The sequence below is a fragment of the Lycorma delicatula genome, chromosome 2 (assembly GCF_047948215.1).
Source record: "Lycorma delicatula isolate Av1 chromosome 2, ASM4794821v1, whole genome shotgun sequence".
Classification (NCBI taxonomy): Eukaryota; Metazoa; Arthropoda; class Insecta; order Hemiptera; family Fulgoridae; genus Lycorma; species Lycorma delicatula.
Genome location: NC_134456.1, coordinates 151,439,176 through 151,464,913, shown reverse-complemented (window position 1 = coordinate 151,464,913; position 25,738 = coordinate 151,439,176). Strand labels below are relative to the sequence as shown.

General features: G+C 32.2%; 1 protein-coding gene across 3 annotated transcripts in view; it reads left to right on the top strand.

Annotated features, from left to right (window-relative positions):
- Nucleotides 1-25,738, top strand: part of ZnT49B (solute carrier family 30 member 9) — a 138,816-nt gene that overhangs the window by 96,584 nt on the left and 16,494 nt on the right. For all 3 annotated transcript variants that reach the window (XM_075356460.1, XM_075356459.1, XM_075356458.1), the window contains 2 exons: nucleotides 1,221-1,431; nucleotides 13,099-13,291. In XM_075356460.1, coding sequence (XP_075212575.1) covers nucleotides 1,221-1,431; nucleotides 13,099-13,291 — 404 coding nt within the window. The remainder of the gene's footprint in view (nucleotides 1-1,220; nucleotides 1,432-13,098; nucleotides 13,292-25,738) is intronic.

Genomic DNA, 25,738 nt, shown 5'->3' with positions numbered 1-25,738 from the left:
GGAATGTTTTTCTTTGCCAAAAACTCATTAATTGAGAGTGCAGTGTGACAAGGTGCATTATCATGATGCAACATCCAGTTGTCTTTGATGCCTGGTCTCACAGTGGCAACCGTTTACCACAGTCTGTCTGTAGGCAAAAACTCATTATGGACAATGCCATTACTATCAAAGAAACAACTAAGCATGGTTTTGATGCTCTTTTGGGACGTGGTGAGTTTGAAGTGTGCCACTCCTTGCTCTGGGGATTTGTTTCTTCGTCGTACCCAAATAATAACAAAGATTCATCACCACTAATAACATTTTTTAGAAAATCAGGATAAGTTTCAATTTGTGCTAGAAGATCGCGGCACACTTCCACCCTGTTATTTTTCTGTTCAACAATGAGGTTTTTTGGGACCAATTTTGCAAAAACCTTTTGCATGTCCAATTCATTTGTCAAAATTTTATGGACTGTGTGATGATTCAAATTCAATTGTTCTGCAATCATTCTGACAGTTAATCACTGGTTGTACTGTATCAAGTCTGATTCGCTCAACATTGTTGTCACTTTTTTCAGTAGCACTTGTTTCAAAGTTTCAGTAGCATTCTCACCCAAGTTTAACACATAACTTGATTATACAATGTTGCTCATAATTAGTATCACTCATTTTTGTAATGCACAACAAATACTCGTTTCACAGAAAGTTTGTTTATGTTCCACAAGGCAACAATAGACTAAAAATATTAATACCTAATATAAATCAGCTGTTCACATAACCATATGTTTACTAATAACAGTGTTGCCACTTTGGCTGCCAAAAAAAACTAGTCTACTTTTTTTACAGACCTCGTATAATATATAATTAGTGGCAGTTTTTGAAGACGACCAGTTTACTTCTATGAAAGTATTTCATGGTTGTACTTGAAACCAAATTAAAGTTAAGTTCTATTAGAATAAACAAATTAAAAGTTATTCCATTTAAATTTTATTTATTTAAATATTTTGTTAAAGATTTTAATAAAGCCATCAATATATTAACAAATATTTTAACTGTAAAATTAGAGTACAATGGTATCTATTAGTTAATACATACTTCTGCTGGTTGGGCCCCAAATATGGTTAATTCAACTCAGGGTTATAAATATATAGTTGTAAATAAAAATTGTAAACATTTTTTTAAGGTATTATCGTAAGTTATTAGGTAAAATAACTAAAGTCATGTTTTTTCCCTTTGTTGCAGTATTAAGAGGTAGAGATCCAAGTGTTAATGTTGTATTATTAGAAGATGTTGCTGCAGTTTGTGGAGTCTTGGTTGCTGGTGGCTGTATGGGTTTATCTTCATATTATAATAGTGTTGTACCTGATGCTGTTGGATCTTTGATAATTGGTGGTATTCTTGGCATTGTGGCATCCTTTATTATTTATTCCAATGTAGCTGCTCTTGTTGGAAGGTACAATCTTGTAATTATCTTTAATATTTATATGCTGTTATTATTTATTTTATTACTTATGAAGATCATATTTAAAAATGTTTTTTTATTGAAGTTTTTTGCTGCAGGTTACATTAAATATTCATAGACTCCTTTGTGAGGGTAATAAGCATAAAGAAAAAGAAAAATCCAATTAATGTGTTCACTGCTATGTTGCCAGTAATTACTGGTTTACTGGCTTGTAATCATTTTTGTGATAAAAGTTTTTATATTCAATAAAATACATGTCTGCATCTGATACTATTGATGAAAAGTGCTTAAAACTACATTTTCAAGCTAATTGTATGGTAACCAATCTTGCCTTATATCTATTTATCCCAAAGTAATTTTTATTTTTTTTGTAAATGTATATATATGAGGTGTGATCAAAAAATACGGTGAATAATTTTTTATTAAAAAAAGTAATAAGGTTGCATAGAATTCGATTTAATCTCCTTCAAAGTACTGTCCTTGGCTAGCAATGCACTTATCCCAACGTTGACTCCATGACTGGGAGGCATTTCTGGAAGGTGTCTTTCGGAAGGGCTTTCAGCTGCTCGGTCGTGGCCCTCTGAATGTCAGCAATGGTGTCAAAACGTTTTCCTTTAAGCACAGTTTTAATTTTTGGGAAGAGCCAAAAGTCGCATGGTGGTAAATCCGGTGAGTATGGCGGATGTGGACAGACAGGAACATTTTTTTCGGCCAAAAACTCGCGAATGAGAAGCGAGGTGAGACACGGCGCGTTGTCGTGGTGAAGAAGGAAGCCATTGGTCCATTTTTCTGGTCATTTTCTTCGTATGTCGTTTCGCAAACATTGCAGTACACCCTTATGAAATCAGAGTTTACAGTTGTTCCCCTTGGAACAAGCTCTGATCGCACTATGCCCTCACTATCGAAAAAAACAATGAGCATGACCTTGATGTTGGATTTTGACTGACGTGCCTTTTTAGGGCGAGGAGATGAACTGGTTTTCCATTGGGAACTCTGCATTTTGGTCTCAGGGTCATAATAGCCATAGACCCAACTGTCATCTCCAGTTACAATTTTGGCCTTAAAGTCTGGATCTGCATGAAGACGACCCTTCAACTCCGTGCAAATTGACACACGATTTTCCTTGCGACAGACACGATAAACACAACCTCACTCTAGCGGCTCTGGCAGCTGACTGGCAAGCTCGAACATGTGCCAACTTGTCCTTGCATGTCTCAGTTGATCACGCTCTTGGACAAATTACAGCATATGGATGTAGCGTCGGCAGTTGCCGCTATAAAAATTCATTCACCGTATTTTTTGATCACTCCTCGTACAGGCTGCTAACATATGACAACCCGTAAAGAATTTCTCATCAGTTAAACAGTAAAATGAAATTCAGTGAATGCTTTTCTACCTTGAAACATATTTTTTTGCATGAGACCACCATATCCCCAAACCTCAGGAGAGCAACTCGCAAATTTAAAATGAAAAGGGTCAGACTGTACACATGATTTTAAAGGTCATGGAAAACAAAACAAAAATATTGCCTAAAATATTTCAGAATATGACAACGTCAACCAAAGTGGTGGACATTTAATATTTCTCACAGCTAGTTTCAAAAGTGACCTGTACAGTATGTCTGAAAAGTTTCTGAACTAGATTAATTAAAAATACAGATTTAAAGATAAACGAATTTACTCACATCAACAATCTACATAGAACTCTTCTCTAATTATACACTCGTTGCAGCGCCGGTAGATACCATCAAATGCTCTGGAGAAATCACTTTGTGTGATCACCTCAACTGCTCGTTGAGCAGCCCTTTAAATAGCTGGAATGTTGGTGAAAAGCAGCCTTTCATCTTCAACTTGAGTTTCGAGAACAAAAAATAGTCTGCTGGAGTCAAGTTGGGTGAATAGGGTGGGTGGGATAAGACTGATTTTATTTGCTGTGTAATAACATATTAAAACCATTGCCATGTGTGCCAAGGCATTGTCTTGCAAGAGAGTCCAACTGCCCGAATCCCGGTACTCAGGCCGAATTTGATGAATGCAATGCATCAGGCATTTCATTACTTCCAAAATAGAATTTAGAATTCATGGTTTGACCAGTTGGGCATACACTTATAACATTTTTGTCCTAAACAGCTGTTGACAGCCTCCTGCTTTATTTGTCACCATCTAAAGACTCTCTACCGTCTTTAAACCCCTTCCACAATGTGTATGTTGTACAAGATTTGGTTTCATCACTGAATGCTTGCTGTATCGTAGAATAAGTTTCAGCAAAATATTTTTGAAGTTCAACACAAAATTCTATTGTGCATTCTGTTATTGCGAGCTCGCACAAGGTCACATGAACACAACATATATGACCAAATATAACTCATGACTGGAGTGATGAAATTTTGTACGCATGCTTGTCAGACATCATACTACATAGTTCCTTGGTTGTCCAAGAGATGGCATTACCTGTATCGACTACAGAAATTTATTTCAGGAACTTTTCAAACATACTGCATACAATACACTCCAAGTAGTGGTCTCACACCAAATATTTTATATTTTTATTTTGTATTTTATGTATTTTGTTTTATATTTTTGTTTTCTGGGCAATGATAATGTAAAAATGCGTTCTTCACACCCCTCCAAAAAAAAAGTTTGTACAAGACCTGATTTACACATCATATATATCATCCTCATCTCATTGGGTTATGGGAGATTGCTTATTGTTCACTACTTGAACAGATTGCAATGTACACATTAGGAAAGAACAATATAAAAGTCTTACTGGGCTATTTATACCGCTAGCCTCTTTACCTGTCAGACTGGGCCCAAGTCGAAGCATAAGAACATTTGATCGAGGCATTTGTTGCCATGAATTTCAAATCTGGTCACTTCTCACCGTTCAACAGGTGTTCATTGTGTGTCAGCGGGCAGTATAATAAAAGACGATTGTAAAATGGACCTATACTTTCCAAAAAGGTTTCTCCTTTTTGTCCCTTTCTGGATTCCTACAATTATTATACTTTACTCTCAGGCCTGTTATACTGGTCTTGTTACAATATATGTGTTTAAAAAAATTGAATAAATGTATGAGATGAATGAGTCATTATTGAATAACTCTCATCTCAACACTTCATTCTGAATGATTCGGAAACCTTGCTTCATTAAAAAAAAAATGAGCACATGACAGCAAACAAACCAACACACCATGCTTCTTGAAACAAATGAAACAATAAAAGCCTACAACTCGTAACTTTCCAGAATTTCATATTTTCTTTATCGTATGTTATTTTATTCATTTTCTTTATATTATGTAATATTTTTAAATTGTTATAAAGTAAGTTAAATTTCTGTTGTTATATATAAAACATAAAGAAGAAGTATAAAACATAAGGAAGAGAGTAGAGTATTTCAAAACGCATAGCGATAGAATCATTGTAATAAGGATAAAATCAAAACCTAAACCGACAACGATTGTTAACGTCTATATGCCTACAAGCGCCCATGATGATTGAGGTAGAGTGTGTATACGAAGAGATTGATGAAGCAATTAAACACGTAAAAGGAGATGAAAATTTAATAATAGTTGGAGATTGGAATGCAAGCATTGGAAAAGGCAAGGAAGGAAATATAGTGGGTGAATACGGGCTGGGCAAAAGGAATGAAAGAGGGGACCGACTTATAGAGTTTTGCACGAAGTATAATTTAGTAATTGCCAACACCCAATTTAAAAATCATAATAGAAGAATATACACTTGGAAAAAGCAAGGCGATACTACAAGGTATCAGATAGATTATATCATGGTTAAGCAAAGATTTAGAAATCAACTCGTTGACTGCAAAACTTACCCTGGAGCAGACATTGATAGCGACCATACTTTGGTGATAATGAAATGTAGGTTGGGGTTTAAAAACCTGAAGAAAAGGTGTCAGATGAATCTGTGGAATTTAGAGAAGCTTGAGGAAGAGGAGGTAAAGAAGATTTTTGAGGAGGACATCGCAAGAGGTCTGAGTAAAAAATAAGGTAGAAAATGTAGAAGAAGAATGGGAGAATATTAAAAAAAAATTCTTAAATCAGCAGAAGCAAACTTAGTCGGAATAAAGAGAACTGGTAGAAAACCTTGGGTTTCAGACGATATATTGCAGCTGATGGATGAACATACAAAATATAAGAATGCTAGTGATGAAGAAAGTAAAAGGAACTATCGGCAATTAAGAAATGGTATAAACAGGAAGTGCAAACTGGCAAAAGAAGAGTGGATTAAAGAAAAGTGTTCAGAAGTGGAAAGAGAAATGAAAATTGGTAAAATAGACGGAGCATACAGGAAAGTTAAGGAAAATTTTGGGGTACATAAATTAAAATCTAATAATGTGTTAAACAAAGATGGTACACCAATTTACAGTACAAAAGGAAAAGTCAATAAGTGGGTAGAATATATTGAAGAGTTATATGGAGAATGTGAATTAGAAAATGGTGTTATAGAGAAAGAAGAGGAAGTCGAAGAGGATGAAAGGGGAGAAACAATACTGAGATCTGAATTTAAGAGAGCATTAAAAGATTTAAATGGCAGAAAGGCTCCTGGAATAGACGGAATACCTGTAGAATTACTGCGCAGTGTAGGTGAAGAAGCGATTGATAGATTATACAAACTGGTGTGTAATATTTATGAAAAAGGGGAATTTCCATCAGACTTCAAAAAAAGTGTTATAGTCATGATACCAAAGAAAGCAGGGGCAGATAAATGTGAAGAAAACAGAACAATTAGTTTAACTAGTCATGCATAAAAAATCTTAACTAGAATTCTATACAGAATTGAAAGGAGAGTGGAAGAAGTGTTAGGAGAAGACCAATTTAGTTTCAGGAAAAGTATAGGGACAAGGGAAGCAATTTTAGGCCTCAGATTAATAGTAGAAGGAAGATTAAAGAAAAACAAACCAACATACTTGGCGTTTATAGACCTAGAAAAGGCATTCGATAACGTGGTTTGGAATAAGATGTTCAGCATTTTAAAAACGTTATGGTTCAAATACAGAGATAGAAGAGCAATTGCTAACATGTACAGGAACCAAACAGCAACAGTAATAATTGAAGAATATAAGAAAGAAGCCGTAATAAGAAAGGGAGTCCGACAAGGATGTTCCCTATCTCCGTTACTTTTTAATCTTACATGGATCTAGCAGTTAATGATGTTAAAGAACAATTTAGATTCGGAGTAACAGTACAAGGTGAAAAGATAAAGATGCTACGATTTGCTGATGATATAGTAATTCTAGCTGAGAATAAAAAGGATTTAGAAGAAACAATGAACGGCATAGATGAAGTCCTACGCAAGAACTATCGCATGAAAATAAACAAGAACAAAACAAAAGTAATGAAATGTAGTAGAAATAACAAAGATGGACCACTGAATGTGAAAATAGGAGGAGAAAAGATTATGGAGGTAGAAGAATTTTGTTATTTGGGAAGTAGAATTACTAAAGATGGACGAAGCAGGAGCGATATAAAATGCCGAATAGCACAAGCGAAACGTGCCTTCAGTAAGAAATATAATTTGTTTACATCAAAAATTAATTTAAATGTCAGGAAAAGATTTTTGAAAGTATATGTTTGGAGTGTCGCTTTATATGGAAGTGAAACTTGGACAATCGGAGTATCTGAGAAGAAAAGATTAGAAGCTTTTGAAATGTGGTGCTATAGGAGAATGTTAAAAATCAGATGGGTGGATAAAGTGACAATTGAAGAGGTATTGTGACAAATAGATGAAGAAAGAAGCATTTGGAAAAATATAGTTAAAAGAAGAGACTGACAATATTTTCAATTCAACAAAGCTAAAAAAATTATAGTTTACAAAAAAAATATGGTTACCGTGATGCCCTCTTTCTTGTGAAATTGAAAATCAGGCCAAAGCTGGGATGTACAGTAGCCTCCACACAACAGCGAGCATGGATGATCAGCCTGCACGTCATTACTGTACTATTCTCCGAAACATTGGCACACCATGATTAGTCACCTCTTAGTAGCATAAACATGATGAATTATACAATGGGTAGTAATTGTCACCTCTCCAAGCTTGCCATTACTTGGCAGCAACTGTATATACATATATATATATTGTCGCCGAATGGCTTCGACGGTACGTGGTACCTTAAAATTTTATGGTAGCCCTGAGAACAGCTGTTTGAAGTTCCTAGTTGTGGTGACTAACCTGTTTTTCTGCTGGTTAGAGACTAGGTCCATTCCTCAAGCTGACATAGACACCATCTTCAACTGTTTGGAAGAGAAAGTGTTTTGCTGGTGCGGCTCTGTCCTGCATCCTGACAGATAATGGAACTGCTCTCACAAGCTGGAAGTGGAAGAAGTTATGCTGCCAACACATTGCACGCTGGACTACACCTGTATACCATCTGTGGGAAAATCCCACAAGTTTCGTAATGAGGAGGTGAAGCAACACTGAGAATAGCCCTCAAGCAGGATGTCCAACATCTAACACATCTAACCTGGGATAAGAGTGTGCCACAAGTGCTGTTTGCATTAAGAAATTGGGCCAACGACGTGACCAGCATGCCACCAAGCGAACTGCTCATTGGGAGACAGTTAAAGAGACCCGGCTTCAACCCATTGAGGAAAGATAGGAGAAAGCAACATCACACGAGGATGTCTACTGTCAAAAGACTTTGATAGACAACAGAGAAGAGAAAGTGAGCAACTGACATTTGAGGTGAATGACAAAGTGTTTGTCAGGCAGCACGCCAGCCCTGCTCGAAACAGTTGATATGCAGGATTTGAGGCTCCATGGGAAGGCCCATACATTGTCCTTCAACAATTCATTGACCCAAATTAAGTGGTAAAGTTTGTGGTTTCTTATGTAATTTGAGGTGGGAAATAGGATAAGACAGGTTCCCAGAACTATAACTCCAGTAATTTTTAAGATATCCAATGTAAAATACAAACTTCAGTGTCAAAAAACATATTTTTTTTAGGTTTGTAGTACAATAGCTTTGTTAAATGTATACTATTATATAAAGAGGAAGAGGGTTTTTGTTTGTTTGGGATAAACAAAAAAACTACTCGGATCAACTGCAACCAAATTTTTACCCATGTTTCTTGGCCTAACTGACAAAGGTTTTTGGGTATATTTCATTTTGAAAAATCTCAGAAAAAAACATATTCTTATAAACTCGTATTTAGTAGTGGAGATTTGCTGGTTGAAGCATAAACTTAAATGAATTGTATTAATGAACTCTGAGTTTCTATCACTCTATTGTGGGTTGGGTTTGAACTGAATGATTCGAATCAATTGAATGAATAATACTACAAAAATAATAAAATAAAGTTTACATCAAATAAAATAGTATGAAATTAATGTAAATAATTTCTGTATAATAATAATGGGCTTCCTGTGGAGACTGCATGTGAGGCTACAATGCTAAGGTATGCAAGCACCTCGTAGGAGGCTAGACCAATCATCACCATCAACTGATAACAAATAGGGTGTTCCTGAGGTGCTGTTTGGGAGGTGCAGTGGGGTACTCTTATAATATCTCTGCAAACAATCGTCCAATTTTCAAAATACAAGTGTGGTATTTGTTAAAAGGTTGAAAGCTAACTTTTGCATGCATCAGGTTCACTCTCTATCTAATAGGTAACAGTTATTTGGAAATATTGTTGTATCTTCGCAACCAATCTTCCGATTTTCAAAATCAGATGGGATATTTGTATATGTATGTATAAAGTTTGTCTGATTGTTCTGACCGATTACTTTCAAATCTGTAGGATACATTTGTGTTATCCCAGGGAAGATTTTAAGCTGTAGATCGAGACCCCTAGCTCCCCCGAAGGTTAAGAAATCTAAAATATTCATTATTTCTTCATCCTCAAGGAGGGTGAAACTGTGAAAAAAGATATTCATTAAAAAAAAGATTAATTCTTTTACATCATTATTACATTTCTGCCACTACGGCAAGAGAAATAAGTTATTAGTTTTTTGTTGTTAAAGATATTTGTACTTCAGTTACCATAGTTACTTCTATTCTGTCTTTTGTAATTTAGTTTCTTTTTCAGATTTCTATAAAGCCTGAATATTGTAATTTTTATTTATTAGTATTATTCTCTCAACCATGGGGATAATAACCGGGCAATGATAATGTCAAACTGTTTTTTACCCACAAAAAACAAAAAAAAAATTGAGGATAACAAATAGTGCGGGGATCCAAGGGTGTGAACATGTGGTCAATTATAAGTTCTCATGCCACCAGAGAACTGTCACAATATAAATTTTATCACTGGTACCTGATGTCAGGAGAAAACACACCACTATGTTTACAGTGCGACTGCCATTTAACTGTGCCCCCACATCCTTGTGGATTGCATATATGTTATGTGACCTATTGTCCTACATTTAAATTGCCTTGAAACATTTGTTGAATCCTGGGCAATGGTAAGAAAGTTTTAGACTGGATGTTGTTATTTTTCCGACTTGCTAATATTCTACATAAAATTTAATATTGTGGTGTATATATTTTGTACCAGTGTTGAAAAGTTATTTTAATGTAGTTGTGTTTTTTCTTTTAATTGTTATATGAATTTTATGTTATTTTTACTTCCTTGTATGAAATAAAGGAAACATTGTGATCATGAAAAATTTCGGTTTTCAGATTTCAGTGGAAATATCCATTTTGACCATCCCTGAATCCATTTTGACTAGTTTTGGCATGATGTCTGTACATATGTACATATGTATCTCGCATACTCAAAAACGATTAGTCGTAGGATGTTGAAATTTTGGATTTAGGACTGTTGTAACATCTAGTTGTGCACCTCCCCTTTTGATTGCAATCGACTGAACCAGAAGTGTCCAAAAAAGCCCAGAATCTAAAAAATTGTATTTCGTAAGTTCCAAAGTTATAGCCAAATGAAATTTTAATTAATGAAATATTTGAATCTTATAAGGAGATGACACATTGGTTCAAATCAGAGTTCATCTCCTTTTTTTTAACTTTTTTTTTAATTTAAATATATTGATTTATTAATAATTATTAACCTCTGATTGTAAAATTATTTTTACAATAAATAATTATTCAGTAATAACAATATGAAAAAATATCAGAAGTTATTAATGAAATCAAATTTTATGACCTTTTCATTTAAAAAAAAATGTGTATATGTAATTTAATAGGTGTACAAGTAAGTCATGTATTGTCCACATCAGATTTTTTTATTCTGTTATCCAAGAAGGGGACCTTTTTATCCCTCTCAGACTTTATTAAATTTTGCCTTTATATCCCTCTCAGACTATTAAATTTTATTTAAATTTTTTATTTTTTATTTTTTTGTTTCTTTTTAAATAAAGGTATTTAAAGAAGACCATTGGTATTCTGGGGGACTACTTATTTGTCTATTTTTTACCTGAAACTCTCAGTGGTGAAAGATATTTCTTTACAGCTGATCTTCCACTTTTATTCAAAAATTTGCCACTAAATATATACAACAAATGTAGTTCGTGTTGGATAGGGCTCTGGCTTATTACATATTATAAGTTTGAAATCGCCTAAATCAAGCATATACAAACAGATGGGTTGGTTGAGGAGGCCCACTAACATGTCCTGCAAGGTCTCCTGATCTCTTGACTTTTTCAAATGCCAATTTTTCAAATCTCAACCCTCTTGACTTTTTGTTATGGGGCCATTTGAAGACACTTGTGTATGAAACCTCCATGAATACCATAGAAGAATTGCAGACAAGAATTTTAAATGGGGTTGAGAGGATTTATCAGATACCTGATATCTTGGAAAATTCCAGCAGTCAATGAAAAAGTGCCTGGATGCATGTATTTTGAATGATGATCGCCATTTAGAACAGCTACTGTAGTTTCTTTTATTAATGCTTTATTATCTGATATGTTAATTTATTGTTCTTAAATACATTTTTATTGAAAAAGAAACTGTTCATTTAATGACCAGTGCCTCTCCACTAAATAAAATTTTATTAAATTTGTTTAATGTTACATGATACATTAATAAAATTATTTCATTTGAGATCATTTCAAGTTAATTTAATTTTATTTGGGAGAAATGAAAACTGGTTTTTTAATCTAGAGTGACTCACTTAAAGAAGTTTTGCCATAACTTTGTTATTTACGAACGGAATTGAATAAATAAGGTGTCATTTTCTTTGTTATAAAATGCTTAACTTTTTTTGTATACATAACATTTAAATAAACCAGTGGTTACAAAGATATTAACAATTAATAAGTTTACATGGCCACCGTTTTGAAAGTGTGAGAGATGAGGTTCATTATTTTTGTATAAGTAAACTTCTAGGTATCTTAGCAGTAAAAGAAAATTTTATTTTTTTTTAAATTTTAGATTTTTTTTAAATTTTAATTTTCAATATATATAAATAAAAATCTATCGAGCAAAACTAGAAAAGTTTTGCAAAAGTTTTGCACAATCTTTTGCTGGCTTTTTTTCTGTACTCTGTAATTACAGGTTGTTATCTATTTTAACAGTTCTACAAGTATATATATACACACACACTCACACCATATTTGGTCTAATTGTCAGACATTTTAGTGATTTATAATTTTTGTTTTCAGACTTGTTAAGTAAGATTAGACTGAATTAAGTCAATTAATTGAAGTAAATAATTAGTTCAATAAATAAATTTTTAAGTTCTTAAAAAAAGGATGCTTAGTGAGACCTGTACTTAAAATACCAATTTTTTAAAACTTTAGTTTTTAAAATTGAAAATCTAACTATATCTAATATTAAAGTAACAGTATGGGATCTTTCGTAAAATGAGGGTTTTATGAAATCCGAATTAAGAATTAAAAGATATTTTTATTTTTTTAATAATTTCTGATACTGTATCCGTTTTCCAAGTTGTGACTATTATTAAAATATTACATGAGATAGCTAAATGAAGCAAATAAGATTGAAACATTTTTACTAAAAATTTAATTTTTTTCTTTAGTAATTATACCATATAAATACAGAATAATTTTGGTGATAAAAACTTCATTTGGTCATTGGGATCCAACATTTTTTACTATGATTTTTTTTCAATTATATTTTGCGTAATGTTTATATTATTTTATCAGCGGGTGAGATTGTACCCAAATTTTTTTACTGAACATTTTGATATTTTTCATAGGTTTTTAATTTTTATTTTTTTGTACTCTATATATTCCAAAATAAAGTAATTAAGATCTAAAAACCCTCTGGCGTATTTGAATAAAAATCTGTAAGAGCAAAGCCAGAAAAGTTTGTTGCAACCTTTTGTTGGCTTTATTCTGTACTCTGTGATTATAGCTTGTTATCTTTTTGAACAGTTCCACTAGTATAACCCAAGCATACTTTATGAGAAATAACAGGTTTTAAGAAAGAACAGATCATCACATGTTATCAAGTGATTATGGCTATGGTAAGACCATTTAGAATATATGTGTGAAGGGATGTAAAAAAAATATCACAATACTAAATATTTGCTTCTTGATTAGTTAACTGGGACAGTATAATCTTTTTCTGCCCTGAGGTCTCAATTCAGCAAAGATATCTACATAAGAAATTGCTGAAATATCATTTGAATGATTGATGTGATGCTTGTACTTATATAAAAGCAGTTAAATTTTTTAATTACAGGAATGACAAATGATTTATTTTTATTCATTTATAGGTCAATACCTGAAGAATATCTTAATAAGATTAATGCCGAGTTGGAGTCAGATGTTATGATTAGAGCGATATATGATGTCAAAGGTATTGATATTGGTAATTCACTTATACGTTACAAGGCTGAATTAGATTTTGATGGAAGAGAACTGACTAGGTCATATCTTGATAAACAGGATCTTAATACGCTTTTAGAGGTATGTATTCGGTATGTAATAAGTTGATATGTCATTAAAATTATATCATGGTATCAGCCATATTATTTCAGATTTTTGTTATTTATAGATAAAACTTTAACAGGGGATGTTCCCTTCCAATCATACATGACTAAACATTGATAACAAACTGTCAAAAAAACAGTTTTTACTAATTATTTGTAAATAATTAATTATTAGCAACAGTTTATTATCTAATATTATTTAATTTATGATAAAATTGATTTTTTTTTACTACATTTTCAATTCAGTAGCCTCTTTATTAATTACGTCTGTAGTAGTAGGTAGTCAATTAAGTGGTGTGGTTGAATGGGGAGTTTTCCTATGAATAACTGTTAAAGATAAGAAGTGATCGCTGCTTTCATAAAATGAATATAGTGGTTTAAGGATTGTATATATTACTTAAAAGTGATTTTTAAATTTTAATTTTTGTATATAGTTTTACAAGATTATTATTTAAAGCTGTGAATAAATACATTTTGCAACTATCATTTCTTGAGATCATCAGATTTAAAAACAAAACATAATTTTTAACATTTAAATAATTGTTATAATTAGTTGCTTTTAAAGCTAAATGTTTAAAATAACCAACTATTTAATCAATTTATTTGTTAAAATAAATATCTCATACAAGTTGAGTTGCTTACTTAAAAAAAATACATGTTTATTGGGGAAAAAAATAAGCATAATAGATATATAAAAGAAATAATGACTTTTTGTGTTAATTACTTACTAATTTTCTATTTTCTATTGATAAACTGACAACAATTTTAAAATAGTAGTAATATTATTCAAAATTAACAATCGTTCAATTCTTGTTAATAATTAATCTAGTACTCTCACTCAGTTACTATTATCATTGTTTTACAAGATAATTATAATTTGATTTATTTTAAAAAATAGCTTAACAATCTGTTATAAAGAAATTACTATTGTAAAACAAGTAGATATATACAAATATTATAATATTTTTACAAAGATATCTATACTGATAAAAATATTGTACAATGTTAGCAATTTACAATTTATTTCATAAAATAACCAATTTTAACCAGTATACTACCAAAAAATGTAGAATAACTATAGATGGATTCACTGTTTAATATACTGTATTTACTAATACTGTTTATTTTTATACCTAATAATAAATAATATATTAAAAATTAAATACAAATTCATTAATATGTATATATGTTTTTTATGCTCAAAAAAAAAAAAAAAATCATTGTCATCCTTCATTACAAAGAGTTTTGTGTATTTTGAAAACCTTACATAAAAATGTATATATGAGGTGTGTAAATAAAGTAATGAGACTGGTTCAGAAAAACTTTTTATTTACAATCCAATTATACATGAACTCACATCGCCTTTGAAATACTTCCCTTGGGAAGCCATGTAACGCTTCAAACAGTTTTCTCTTCATACCAGTTTTGGAACTCAGAAACCGAAATATCCTTCAGATGGTCAGTTAAATTTTTTAAATGTTTTCTGCTGTTCCAAAATGTTGTCTTTGAGGTGTGCTTTTAAAGTCGGGAACAGGAAAAGGTCGCAGGGACTCAAGTCAGGTAAATAAGGTGGATGAGGAACTATAGGAATGTTTTTCTTGGCCAAAAACTCATTAATTGAGAGTGCAATGTGACAAGGTGCATTATCATGATACAGCATCCAGTTCTCTTTGATGGTTGGTCTCACGTGGGAAACTCTTTTCCGCAGACTTTCAAGAATTTCTCTGTAAACATTTGATTTACACAGTCTGACCTAGAGGCAAAAACTCCTTATGGACAATGCCATTTCTATTAAAGAAACAAATTAGCATGGTTTTGATTTAATTCATGATGCTGCATCATGACAATGCACCATGTCACATTGCACTCTCAATTAATGAGTTTTTGGCTAAGCAAAACATTTTTGTAATTCCTCAACCACCTTATTCACCTTATTTGAGTACGTGCGACTTTATCCTGCTTCAGGTTTTAAAAAAACACCTCAAAGGTTTAGGAACAGTAGAAAACATAAAAAAATGTAACCAACCTCTGAAGGATATTCAGATTTCTGAGTTCCAACACTGGTATGAAGAGTGGGAAAACCATTTGAAGCATTGCTTGGCTTCCTAAGGGAACTATTTTGAAGAATTTATATATAATTGGATTGTAAATAAAACATTTTTCTGAACCATTCCCATTAATTTATTTACAGACCTTTTTATGTCATTAATTGCAGAGGAATGAAAGTTAGTCAGTAATGCAATCAACTTATCAAATTAGTCAGTAATGCAATCAACTAGTACTACTGGAATCACAAACCAAAATTATATTTTCCACATACATCTTTATATTATAAAACACCTAGTTTTAACAAATTGCATTGAAAAATAAGGTGTTGAACTGTATCATTTATATTGTAATTGCAAACAGGGCACTTTCTTTTTCAGTCAATATATGACTCATTGTATAAAAATACATGACCTATTTGTTGCTAGATGAAACAGGTTATTTTTTTTCTGTTGAGGCTTTTATTAAAAATTGATCATCTAACAAAAGAAATTTGATTATAAAAATGTATACTTTGGAGTATGACCTCTTATGTGGCATCTGTTTGGGCGCATAGGTTGGAAAGAAATCGAGCACTTATTCAAAATTTAAGGATTACCCAGCACAGAGCTTTAATTGTATGCACTGGTGTTTTTAAAACAATCTCCTACAAGGCTACCATTGTATTGGGAAAGGCTACCATTGTATTCACCACTATATCACCAATTGATATAGTGGTGAAAGTTCAGGCAGCCATGTGAAAATTGCGAAGAGGCAGGGAGGCTGAGGTATTTGGGATGCGGTTTCGAGCCAGGTCTGTACCAGAGCTGATCTCAATGCACCGGTTCTAAATTTCAAACAGTTGCCCATCTCCCACCTGCAGAGGAGGCTTTACAGCCTTGCGATGGAAGCATGGCAGCAAGAATGGCACACCACGACTAAGGGAAGGTCCTTGTATAGATTTATACAGGATCTGGGGGGTGGTATACCTCTCATTCGTTTTTAAGGGCAATGGGAGCCTGAATGCTCTCCAACCATGTAAATTTAAATCAATATTTATTTCGGTTCCACCTGGCAGCTGATGAGCTGTGCATCAACGGGGAGGTCCAATTGAACGAACACATGATGTTCGATTGCCCAGCTCTTGGGGTGGCCAGAACCCAGGCCACCCTGGAACTTAGAGGTCAAGGGGAAAATTGGCCATTCACAAGCGGTGAATCAATGTGGTGAGAGCCGCATTTTCAGACTATGTGGGAGTTCCGTGATGTGGTTGATTTGTTCAACTGACATCAGTAGTTTACCTAAGAGAAAAGACTCCTACCCCGTGCTGCTGTAGGAAGCTAACTGAGAGATATGGTTGCCAGATTAAGGCTTCAAGTGCTTTAATGTTGGTGTTCTGTTCCACGTCAAGCCGTCCAGTGCTGCGATCTAGTGGGAGCTAGCGCTTACCGGAGATTTCCGCTCGTACTAGTATTCGACGCTAGAATCCTGATCCAAGGTAGTCACGTCCTACTCTTAGTCCGGGTGGACTCCATTCTTTGTTTGGATAAACGTTAGCTTTAATGTTTTATTTAATCTTATATTTTTTATTTTTATATATCAAGTTATACGTTATGTTACAATTTATTTCATTAATTATCAATACGACAATTCATTAAACCATTATTCAACAAGCAACAAGGCGTTGTCTTCATTCATCACCTTTGAACATACAGTCCAACCTCGCTCTAAAATCTACCATCTCTTCATGGTCCTCCGGGCCAGATATATCAAGTGGATAGCCGGATAGTTAAGTCGACGGATCTACCACATCTCTTTATGGTCATTCGTTTTCACATTCAAGAACCAGATGGTCAAGTCACCGTACCTACTGGATCGACTACTGCATCTTTTAACCTATATTTCATCGTCAAGTTGCTGTATTAACGACACGGATTTAGCCGCTCTACAGCATTCATCCGTGAGTTTCAATATGTTCAAACCAAGTCAAAAACACTGTATTTATAATTTATTTATAAAAAGTGTATCAAAAAATTAAGGTGTATGTTAAAAGTGCAATTAAAAAATTAACATGAGTAAAACATTCAAGTTCATGAATATTTCAATAGTTAAATATTTCAATGTTTTATAATACAGTTAAAATTGTATCTATGAAGCTAGCCAAGTATAAGAAACCAACCCTTGATTCCAGTTTGGACAAGTTTCACTTTATTGTTCTGTACAAAACATGCGCACATATCTCAGGCAATCTTTCTGTTGTTCGCTGACCTGCAAACAGCAGATATTAGCAATATCGTATCATATTTACAACCAAGCCAGTTCTTTCTACTTTATGCATAAGCTATACTTTAACAATGTTATTGTATATGACATTTATCTTTTAACCTTATTTTATAATAACTTGTTTCATTCAAATTTAATATTATTTTGTATATGATTCCAATAAAAATGGTATTCAAGGATTTAATTAAAAAATGAGGCACTATGAAGAATAGTATAGCCAAATTAAAAACATTCATTGAAAGCTTTGATCTTAATTCAGGCGATAACGATCTATTTTCCATTAAGTTTGATAAGTTGTTAGAATAAGAAAAACTATTTTTTGATGTTCAATCTGAAATCAAATTGAAATCAAAAGATACGACTGATAAGACCTTGAAGTTAAGTTGACCTTGATATACTTAAGTTAAACCATAAAAAATTAGAAAATTGTTTCAAAATTTCAGAGGTAACTGATCTAACTAAAGTGATTAACAAACCTAATCCAAATTCTTTAAAACCTATACAAATTGAGCCCTTTCACGGTAATGTGAAGGCTTGGCATAAATTCTTTGATCTTTTTAATAGTTTAGTTCATAACCGAGACGAATTTTCTAATGTTGAAAAATTGTATTACCTTACAAATTTCTTAAGAGGCAATCCTCTTGACGTATTAAAAAATTTATCAGTAACGTCTGAAAATTATGAAACTGCAATAGAACTACTTAAAGCTTGTTATGATAACAAAAGGCTAATAGCATCTAAACATGCTTTAGAAATTATTAATTTAAAACCATTTAAAAAGGAAAATTCTGAAAATTTATCTAAATTCATTTACCAGGTTAATTCAAATATTAATGCATTGAAGAATCTGAATATTGACTATTTAGAATTTATTATAATACAGTTAATTACTCAAAACTTAAATTTAAATACTTTAAGAGACTGGGAAAAAACATTGGAAAATAATGAATTTCCAAAGTTAGAATAACTCATTTCTTTCTTAGAATGTAAGCGCAAACTACTTGAATTCACTGACACCATTCAATGTAATCAAAAGGTACAGCGTCTAATGTAGGTTTTTTTAGCGGCAAAAAATATGATTATTCATAACCTAGTTCTAGTAAAAATGTATTTTATGTAAATAATTCCAATAATTTTATTTGTACATTATGTAAAACTAGCAACCATCCATTGTATCGATGTAATACGGTTTTAAGTTATAATGTTAATGAAAGGAAAAATTATGTCTTAATTATTTAAATAAATGGCATATTGTGAAAAGGTGTCAAAGAAATCGTAAATGTAAAAAATGCTCACAGAAGCATCATACGCTAATTCATTTAGATAAAACGCTGCAATTAAATCTTCTAAGCCGAATCAAGCTCCTTTGGCTAATAATTCATATTGTACTTTGAAATCAGAACCTAACAAGTCTGTTTTACTTGCAACAACTTTAGTTAATGTAAAAGATAAAAAAAAGTAATTTCATCCAAGCCAGGGTCTTGATTCCACTTCGATGATTTCATTTTGTACTGAAAGGTTTGCCGCTAAAATTGGGCTTCAAATCAAACCTGTTTTAATGCCGATCACAGGTATTAGTAATGTTGTTACTACATCTAGGCTTTTTATTTTTATATGTCAAGTTATATGTTATGTTACAATTCATTTCATTATCTTTCAAGATGACAATTCATTAAACTGTTATTCAACAAGCAACAAGGCATTGTCCAATCTCGTCTGAACATACAGTCCAACCTTGTTTTAAAATCTACCAGTTGGACAGGTACTTACTGGCATTCAGCGGCCTAGGTGTGGCAGCGAATTGCTATCTTTGACAAGATAAATTAATTATTGATAGTGATATACGTTTTAGTAGTTGACAGGATGCACGTACCCATTTTAGTGATATATGACAAGTGGGCGGTGGAACACACAAGCGAGTGATGTATGGTATCATGCTTATTCTGCTCATGCTTTTAGGTTAGCTCTAGGAGCTAGTTAGGACACTGGTTGCTAAACTGTTTCGTGGCTCAGTAGCTGTTTGTGGCACAGACATTCGGTCTTATGCTTTAGGGTGATCGAATGAGGTGGTGGTGGGATAAATGCCAAGTAAACCAACCAATATACTTTGAAGAAATGTTTAAATTAAGAGCTCTCTGGTTACTGAATCAGAAAAAAAATGTTCCAGAATATATATTAAACATGTATAAATTACTTCTTAATTTCCCAGAACATTACCTTGTTAATAAATCAAAATTAAAAAATAATCAATTAGTGTAATTACAGATTTTATTGACTTAGGGTATATGTTTAACCAAATTTTAATTAGAAAGAAGTTTTAGCTTATTTATTTTTAAAAACATTGTAATTTTTGTTTATTTTGAAACAATTTTTTTGCTGTAGTTTTCTTTTTATTTATTATTATTGTTATTACTATTTTTATTTATAATATATAATCAATCTATCCTATTAGGCTGCAGTTCCATGTTAATGTATTACAGTTTCATAGCTTTTTGTTCCACCTTCTACCTTTTTCTTTTGTTTCACCTACTATTAGAGCTGCTGATTTTACTGATTGTTTTAATCTTTATATTATAACTTATGGTATACTCTTATATATATATATCTCATTTAGTTTTTTTAATCAGTTACATTTTCTGTAAAACCACTATCATTTTCTTATAGTACAGTATTAAATAAAAAATGAAATCTGTAAATTGGAAAAAACTAAACCAACTTTATTAACAGGAGTTAATAATTATATGGTACCACTTAATTAGTTAAAAAAAAAAACTTCACATGGTCCTGCCATGGACAAAAACAGTTACTAAATACAGTTTAAAACAATTTGTTAAAATTGAACTAACATGTTATAAGATTTTGTAATAATACTGTTCAAAAAATAAAATGTCATGTGTAAAAAAGATTTAAACATTAAAAATAAAAAAATTTTTTTTTTTGATTTGTGTAACTTATAAAATTATGTACAATATAAAAAGAAAGCAAACAAACTATCTTTTACTTTTGTTTATTATAATGATAGCATTGTATTGATTGTTTATCCTGGAGGATCAAATAAAGGGAGTCATCTGTCTTACCAGAAAAATAATCAAGTATTATGTCAGCAGTTATTCATACTGAAATTGTGATGATAATTTCACATGATATGAGCTTTTTATAAGTACCAAGTAATAAGAAACTGTACCACTAGACACTTTTAAAACTTTAGTATTTTAATTACTTGTATGACATTAATTATAGGTTTACATATACAGTACAGTCTGACTGATCCAAACCAATTGGGACCAAGCCCTGTTTGGATTGTGAAATTTTCAGATTAACAGAATTTATTGCAGTTATGCAGCAGAAGCAAAAATCATTCAATTCTGATGAAACGAGTTCACTAGTGTCACTGACCTTGAGCATGCACACAGCACAAGGTCAGTGATAGAGTGGTGAGTCGCTTTTGTTTGTCATACTGTACCATAGTGATACCATATATCATTTTATCACAACATTTGACAGTTTATGACCGTTTTTAAGTAGTAGTATTTTTTTTCTAATTACTTTTTCCTTGTTTACCTCACAATATAAAGCAAATTAGAGGTAAACTACTGTACATAATATGCAATTTTTATAATACAGTTCAGTATCTCTTTTATTTCTACATTACATTATATTAAAATAATATGTACATACAGTACATTGAATGATTTAGAACAGTTTATACTGAAGTAAAACATTCTTGCCTTTTTTCTGAGAAAACAGTTTGCCTTCTCAACTGATATTTTCCAATGTATCACTACTCGGTTCTCTGCTATAATTGTGTCAGTTTGGACGTACCTTAGTGTTAAGTAAATTTGTTATTTGTTGTGTAGTAGCATTTATTAGCTGAATGCTACTAAATTTGAAGTTAATCTTTACAAGAGTACTATACATACTGTATTTGTAATGAGACTGGTACAGTGGCTAGCAAACAGAAGCATACTACATGTACACTTAAAGATAAGCTAGACGTTTTGAATTGTTAAGATATGGTGAGAGTGTGATAAAATTGTTCATGGAGTTCAGTGTAGGTAAAGCCACAGTTAGTGATTGGAAGAAAAACCATACAAAAATTGAACAATTCTGTGCATCTTCTTCAAAAAAATTTCTTGAAGGCCAACATACATCAAGATCATCATAATATGAATAGTTGATGAAGCCCTGTTTCTGTGGTTTACATAGGAGAGAGAAAAAGGCACGCCCTTAAGCGGACCTCTTATTCAAGAGAAGACTATTTATCTCAATAAATTGATAAATGGTGACAATTCATTTACAGCAGGCATCTGGTGGTTAAACAGGGGAAGAAATGTCACAGGATTTGTGAGTTAACTATCAAAGGAAAACAGCTGTCAGTAGATCATATTGTGACAAAGGAGTTCCAGATAAAGTTTGCTGATTTATTATTACGGGAAAAATATTCTCTTCCAACAATGCTGATGAAACTGGCTTGAACTTCAAGCCATTGCAAACAAAAAGTCTGGCATCTAAAGAAGAAGCCCATGCTCTGAGCTTTAAAATCAGCAAGGAGGATGTTATATTGATGGCTTGTAGTAATGCTGCAGGAAATCACAAGCTACCGTTAATGATGATTGGAAAATCTACAAAGCCTTGAGCATTGAAAAACATCAGTATGAAGACTTTTCCAGTATATTATAAGAACCAAAAGAAGACTTGAATGAATAGAAATCTTTTTAAGGAATGATTTCAAAACCAATTTGTTCCTGCAATAAAACATTTTAACAAATAAAATGATGTACCAGCAACAGCAATTCTGTTAATAGACAGTGCTCCATCTCACCCCAATGTGGGTTTACTAACTTGTGGTAAAATCAAGGCAGTCTTCCTACCACCTAATGTTACACCTTTATTACAATCTTTGGATCAGGTTGTCTTGCAAACTTTAAAGCTTGCATATAGAAAAAAATTCTTAAGGAATTCTTAAGACGATATGAGTTCAGATTTTTTATTTCAGAAAATAAAACAGGTGAACATAAGGATGTTGCTTATTGGGTATCTGAATAATGGGATGCTGTATCTGAGCAGTACTTAAGAAAATCTTGGAAAAAAATGTGGCCGACCCTCAGCTTTGTAGAAAGTTCAAATCAGAACAATGAAGCACATCTACTTGAGCTTGTATATAAAACTCCCAGTTGTGAAGAAGCAGTCGATGATGACATAAACGAGTAGATGGCAGCGGATGGTGAAGGACGTGAAAATCTTTTGAATGAGGATATTGTGGCAACCATTACTCAGTAAAACTCTGAGCAACATGATGACGAGGCTAGTGGTAATCCAGACCATAGTCTAAGAAAACATGTTTATTGATCTCATCAGATTTTTAATGAAGTGGAAATGAATGATCTTGAAGAACAGTGTGTTAAATTTTGCTTCAAACTTTGTAAAACTTTCACAGAGACATTTGTTGAAATGCTTCAGCAACAATTGTAGAAGTCTGTATAAGCAGATCACCGCAGTACGTATGATTTAATTATTTTTTCCTTCTATTTGAACAGGTGATTTTTACATTGATGTAATTCATCCTTTGGTTTGTAAAGATCACTGTTTATCTGTGCAAAAGATTGTTGAGGAAGTGAGCATCAGCATAAGATCATATGCAATTTTAATGAAAAAACATATATTGCATCTCCTGCAAAATTTGTACCATGTTTGCCGACCATTGATCAGATATAGAATCGTTTTAACACTATTCAAGACCTTCTTGAATGACCTTTACACCTATCTTTCTCCTTGAATGACCATTTTCACTGGCATTGTACTGATACTGGTAAAAATATTTTGAAAAAAATTATAATTAGGATAAGGTTTATGGTTACAATATTGAATCAAAGATGCAATTTTTACAGTTTGTGGGAAAAGGATCACCCTGATCAGAAACCTTCATGAGTCAATCAAACATGAAGGTAATGTTGGTGGTTTTTGCTTTGACTGGAAAGGCTTGGTCCATTATGAATTCATTCCACGTAATTGAACAGTAAACAAGAAGTTATACATGGAAGTTTTATTACATTTGACAGATGTTGTACACAGAATGAGGCTTGAACTGTAAGAAAACCAGAGTTAGAGTAAGAAAACCATCCATCATGCTAATCCATGCATCACTTTTTTTCTGTGATTACCTGGCAAAGGTTGATACAGTCATTGTGCCTCATCCACCCTTCTCTATACTTGGCCATAGCAGACTTTTATTTGTTTCTGAAATTGAAGGTAACCTTTAAAGGACGTCATTTTCAAACCATAAACAGATTGAAAAACATATAATATAACAGCTGTTTACTTTCTTAAAAAGCATATGCCAGGAAATGTTCCAAAAGGGGATAAAAGATTGGGAATGTTGTAGTGCCAGTAACAGATAACTACTTTGAAGGGGACAAGCCTGTGTACATTTTTAAATACATTAATAAACTTTATATTATACAAATTAAGTCTTTCTTTTTTTACAACTTGTACATTCTTAAATTATTTTTCAGTACCCACATCCAGTCGTGCAGTATTATTATGTACTGCACATTTAATGAATTTTTAACTCATTTAATAAATATAAGTTGATTGTTCTGTAAACTAACCAATTTACTACGTAATGGTAGACTCGTAATGGTTTGATCTATTTCATGCTGGAATTATATATACATAGATCATCTTGTAAATTTAAACTATTATGTTAATTAGGATTCATTTTACTTTTTCTTCTAATATTAAAGTTTTCCCTCAATTGTAAAAAAAAAAAAATGTTAATGTAAAATATAAAAAGTTCTTTGTTTATAAGTTTTACTCTCGCCAACTAATAGAGTTTAATGGATACATTTTATTACCAGCTAATGTTTAAATTTATGTCTAAAACTATTCTCAAGCTTAAATAAAAACATTGCCAAAAGAATCTTTTAGATTGGCCAAGTAATTCTTCAGTTTTAAAAAACACCAGTACTTGTACATTTATACAGACGTTTTGATTTTTACATAAAGATAATAATTTTGTAGTTGTTTGTGATTCTGGATGTCTGTTCTAATTTAAGGAAAATTTTATTGAGATTTTATTTCTTTTGATTATTTTTCTTCCATTCTTAAAAGTGGAAAAAAATAAATAAAAAATAGATAAATCTTTATTCTAGATGCAACATTAAACTACATTACATACATAGACCTTGTTAATAAGTCAAATTATAAATATAAAAACACATTATAAGATAAATAATTGATGTTTCTAAAGTTCATTTTATTTTGTCTTCAGTCATATGACTGGTTTGATGCAGCGCTCCAAGATTTCCTATCTAGTGCCAGTCGTTTCATTTCAGTATACCCCCTACATCCTACATTGCTAACAATTTGTTTTACATATTCCAAATGTTGCCTGCCTGCACAGTTTTTCCCTTCTATCTGTCCTTCCAATATTAAAGCGACTATTCCAGGATGCCTTAATATGTGACCTGTAAGTCAGTCTCTTCTTTTAACTATAATTTTCCTAATGCTTCTTTCTTCATTAATGTGCCGGAACAGCTCTTCATTTGTCACTTTATACACCATCTGATTTTTAACATTCTCCTATAGCACCACATTTCAAAATACATTCTCGTATTTCACCACGCTTCAAGTAAAGTACATATACTTTAAAAATGTTTTCCTGATATTTAAATTAATTTTTGATATAAACAAATTATATTTCTGAATGAAGGCTCTTGTTTTGCCTGTTCTATTCGGCATTTTATATTGCTCCTGCTTTGTCCATCTTTAGTAATTCTACTTCCCAAATAACAAAATTCTTCTACCTCCATAATCTTTTCTCTTCCTATTTTTATACTCAGTGGTTCATCTACATTATTTCTTCTACATGTCATTACTTTTGTTTTGTTCTTGTTTATTTTCATGCAGTAGTTCTTGCATAGGACTTCATCCATACTGTTCATTGTTTCTTTTAAATTAATCTCAGCTAGAATTACTATATCATCAGCAAATCGTAGCATCTTTATCTTTTCACCTTGTACTGTTACTCCGAATCTAAATTGTTCTTTAACATCATTAACTGCTAGATCCATGTAAAGATTAAAAAGTAACGAAGATAGGGAACATCCTTGTCGAA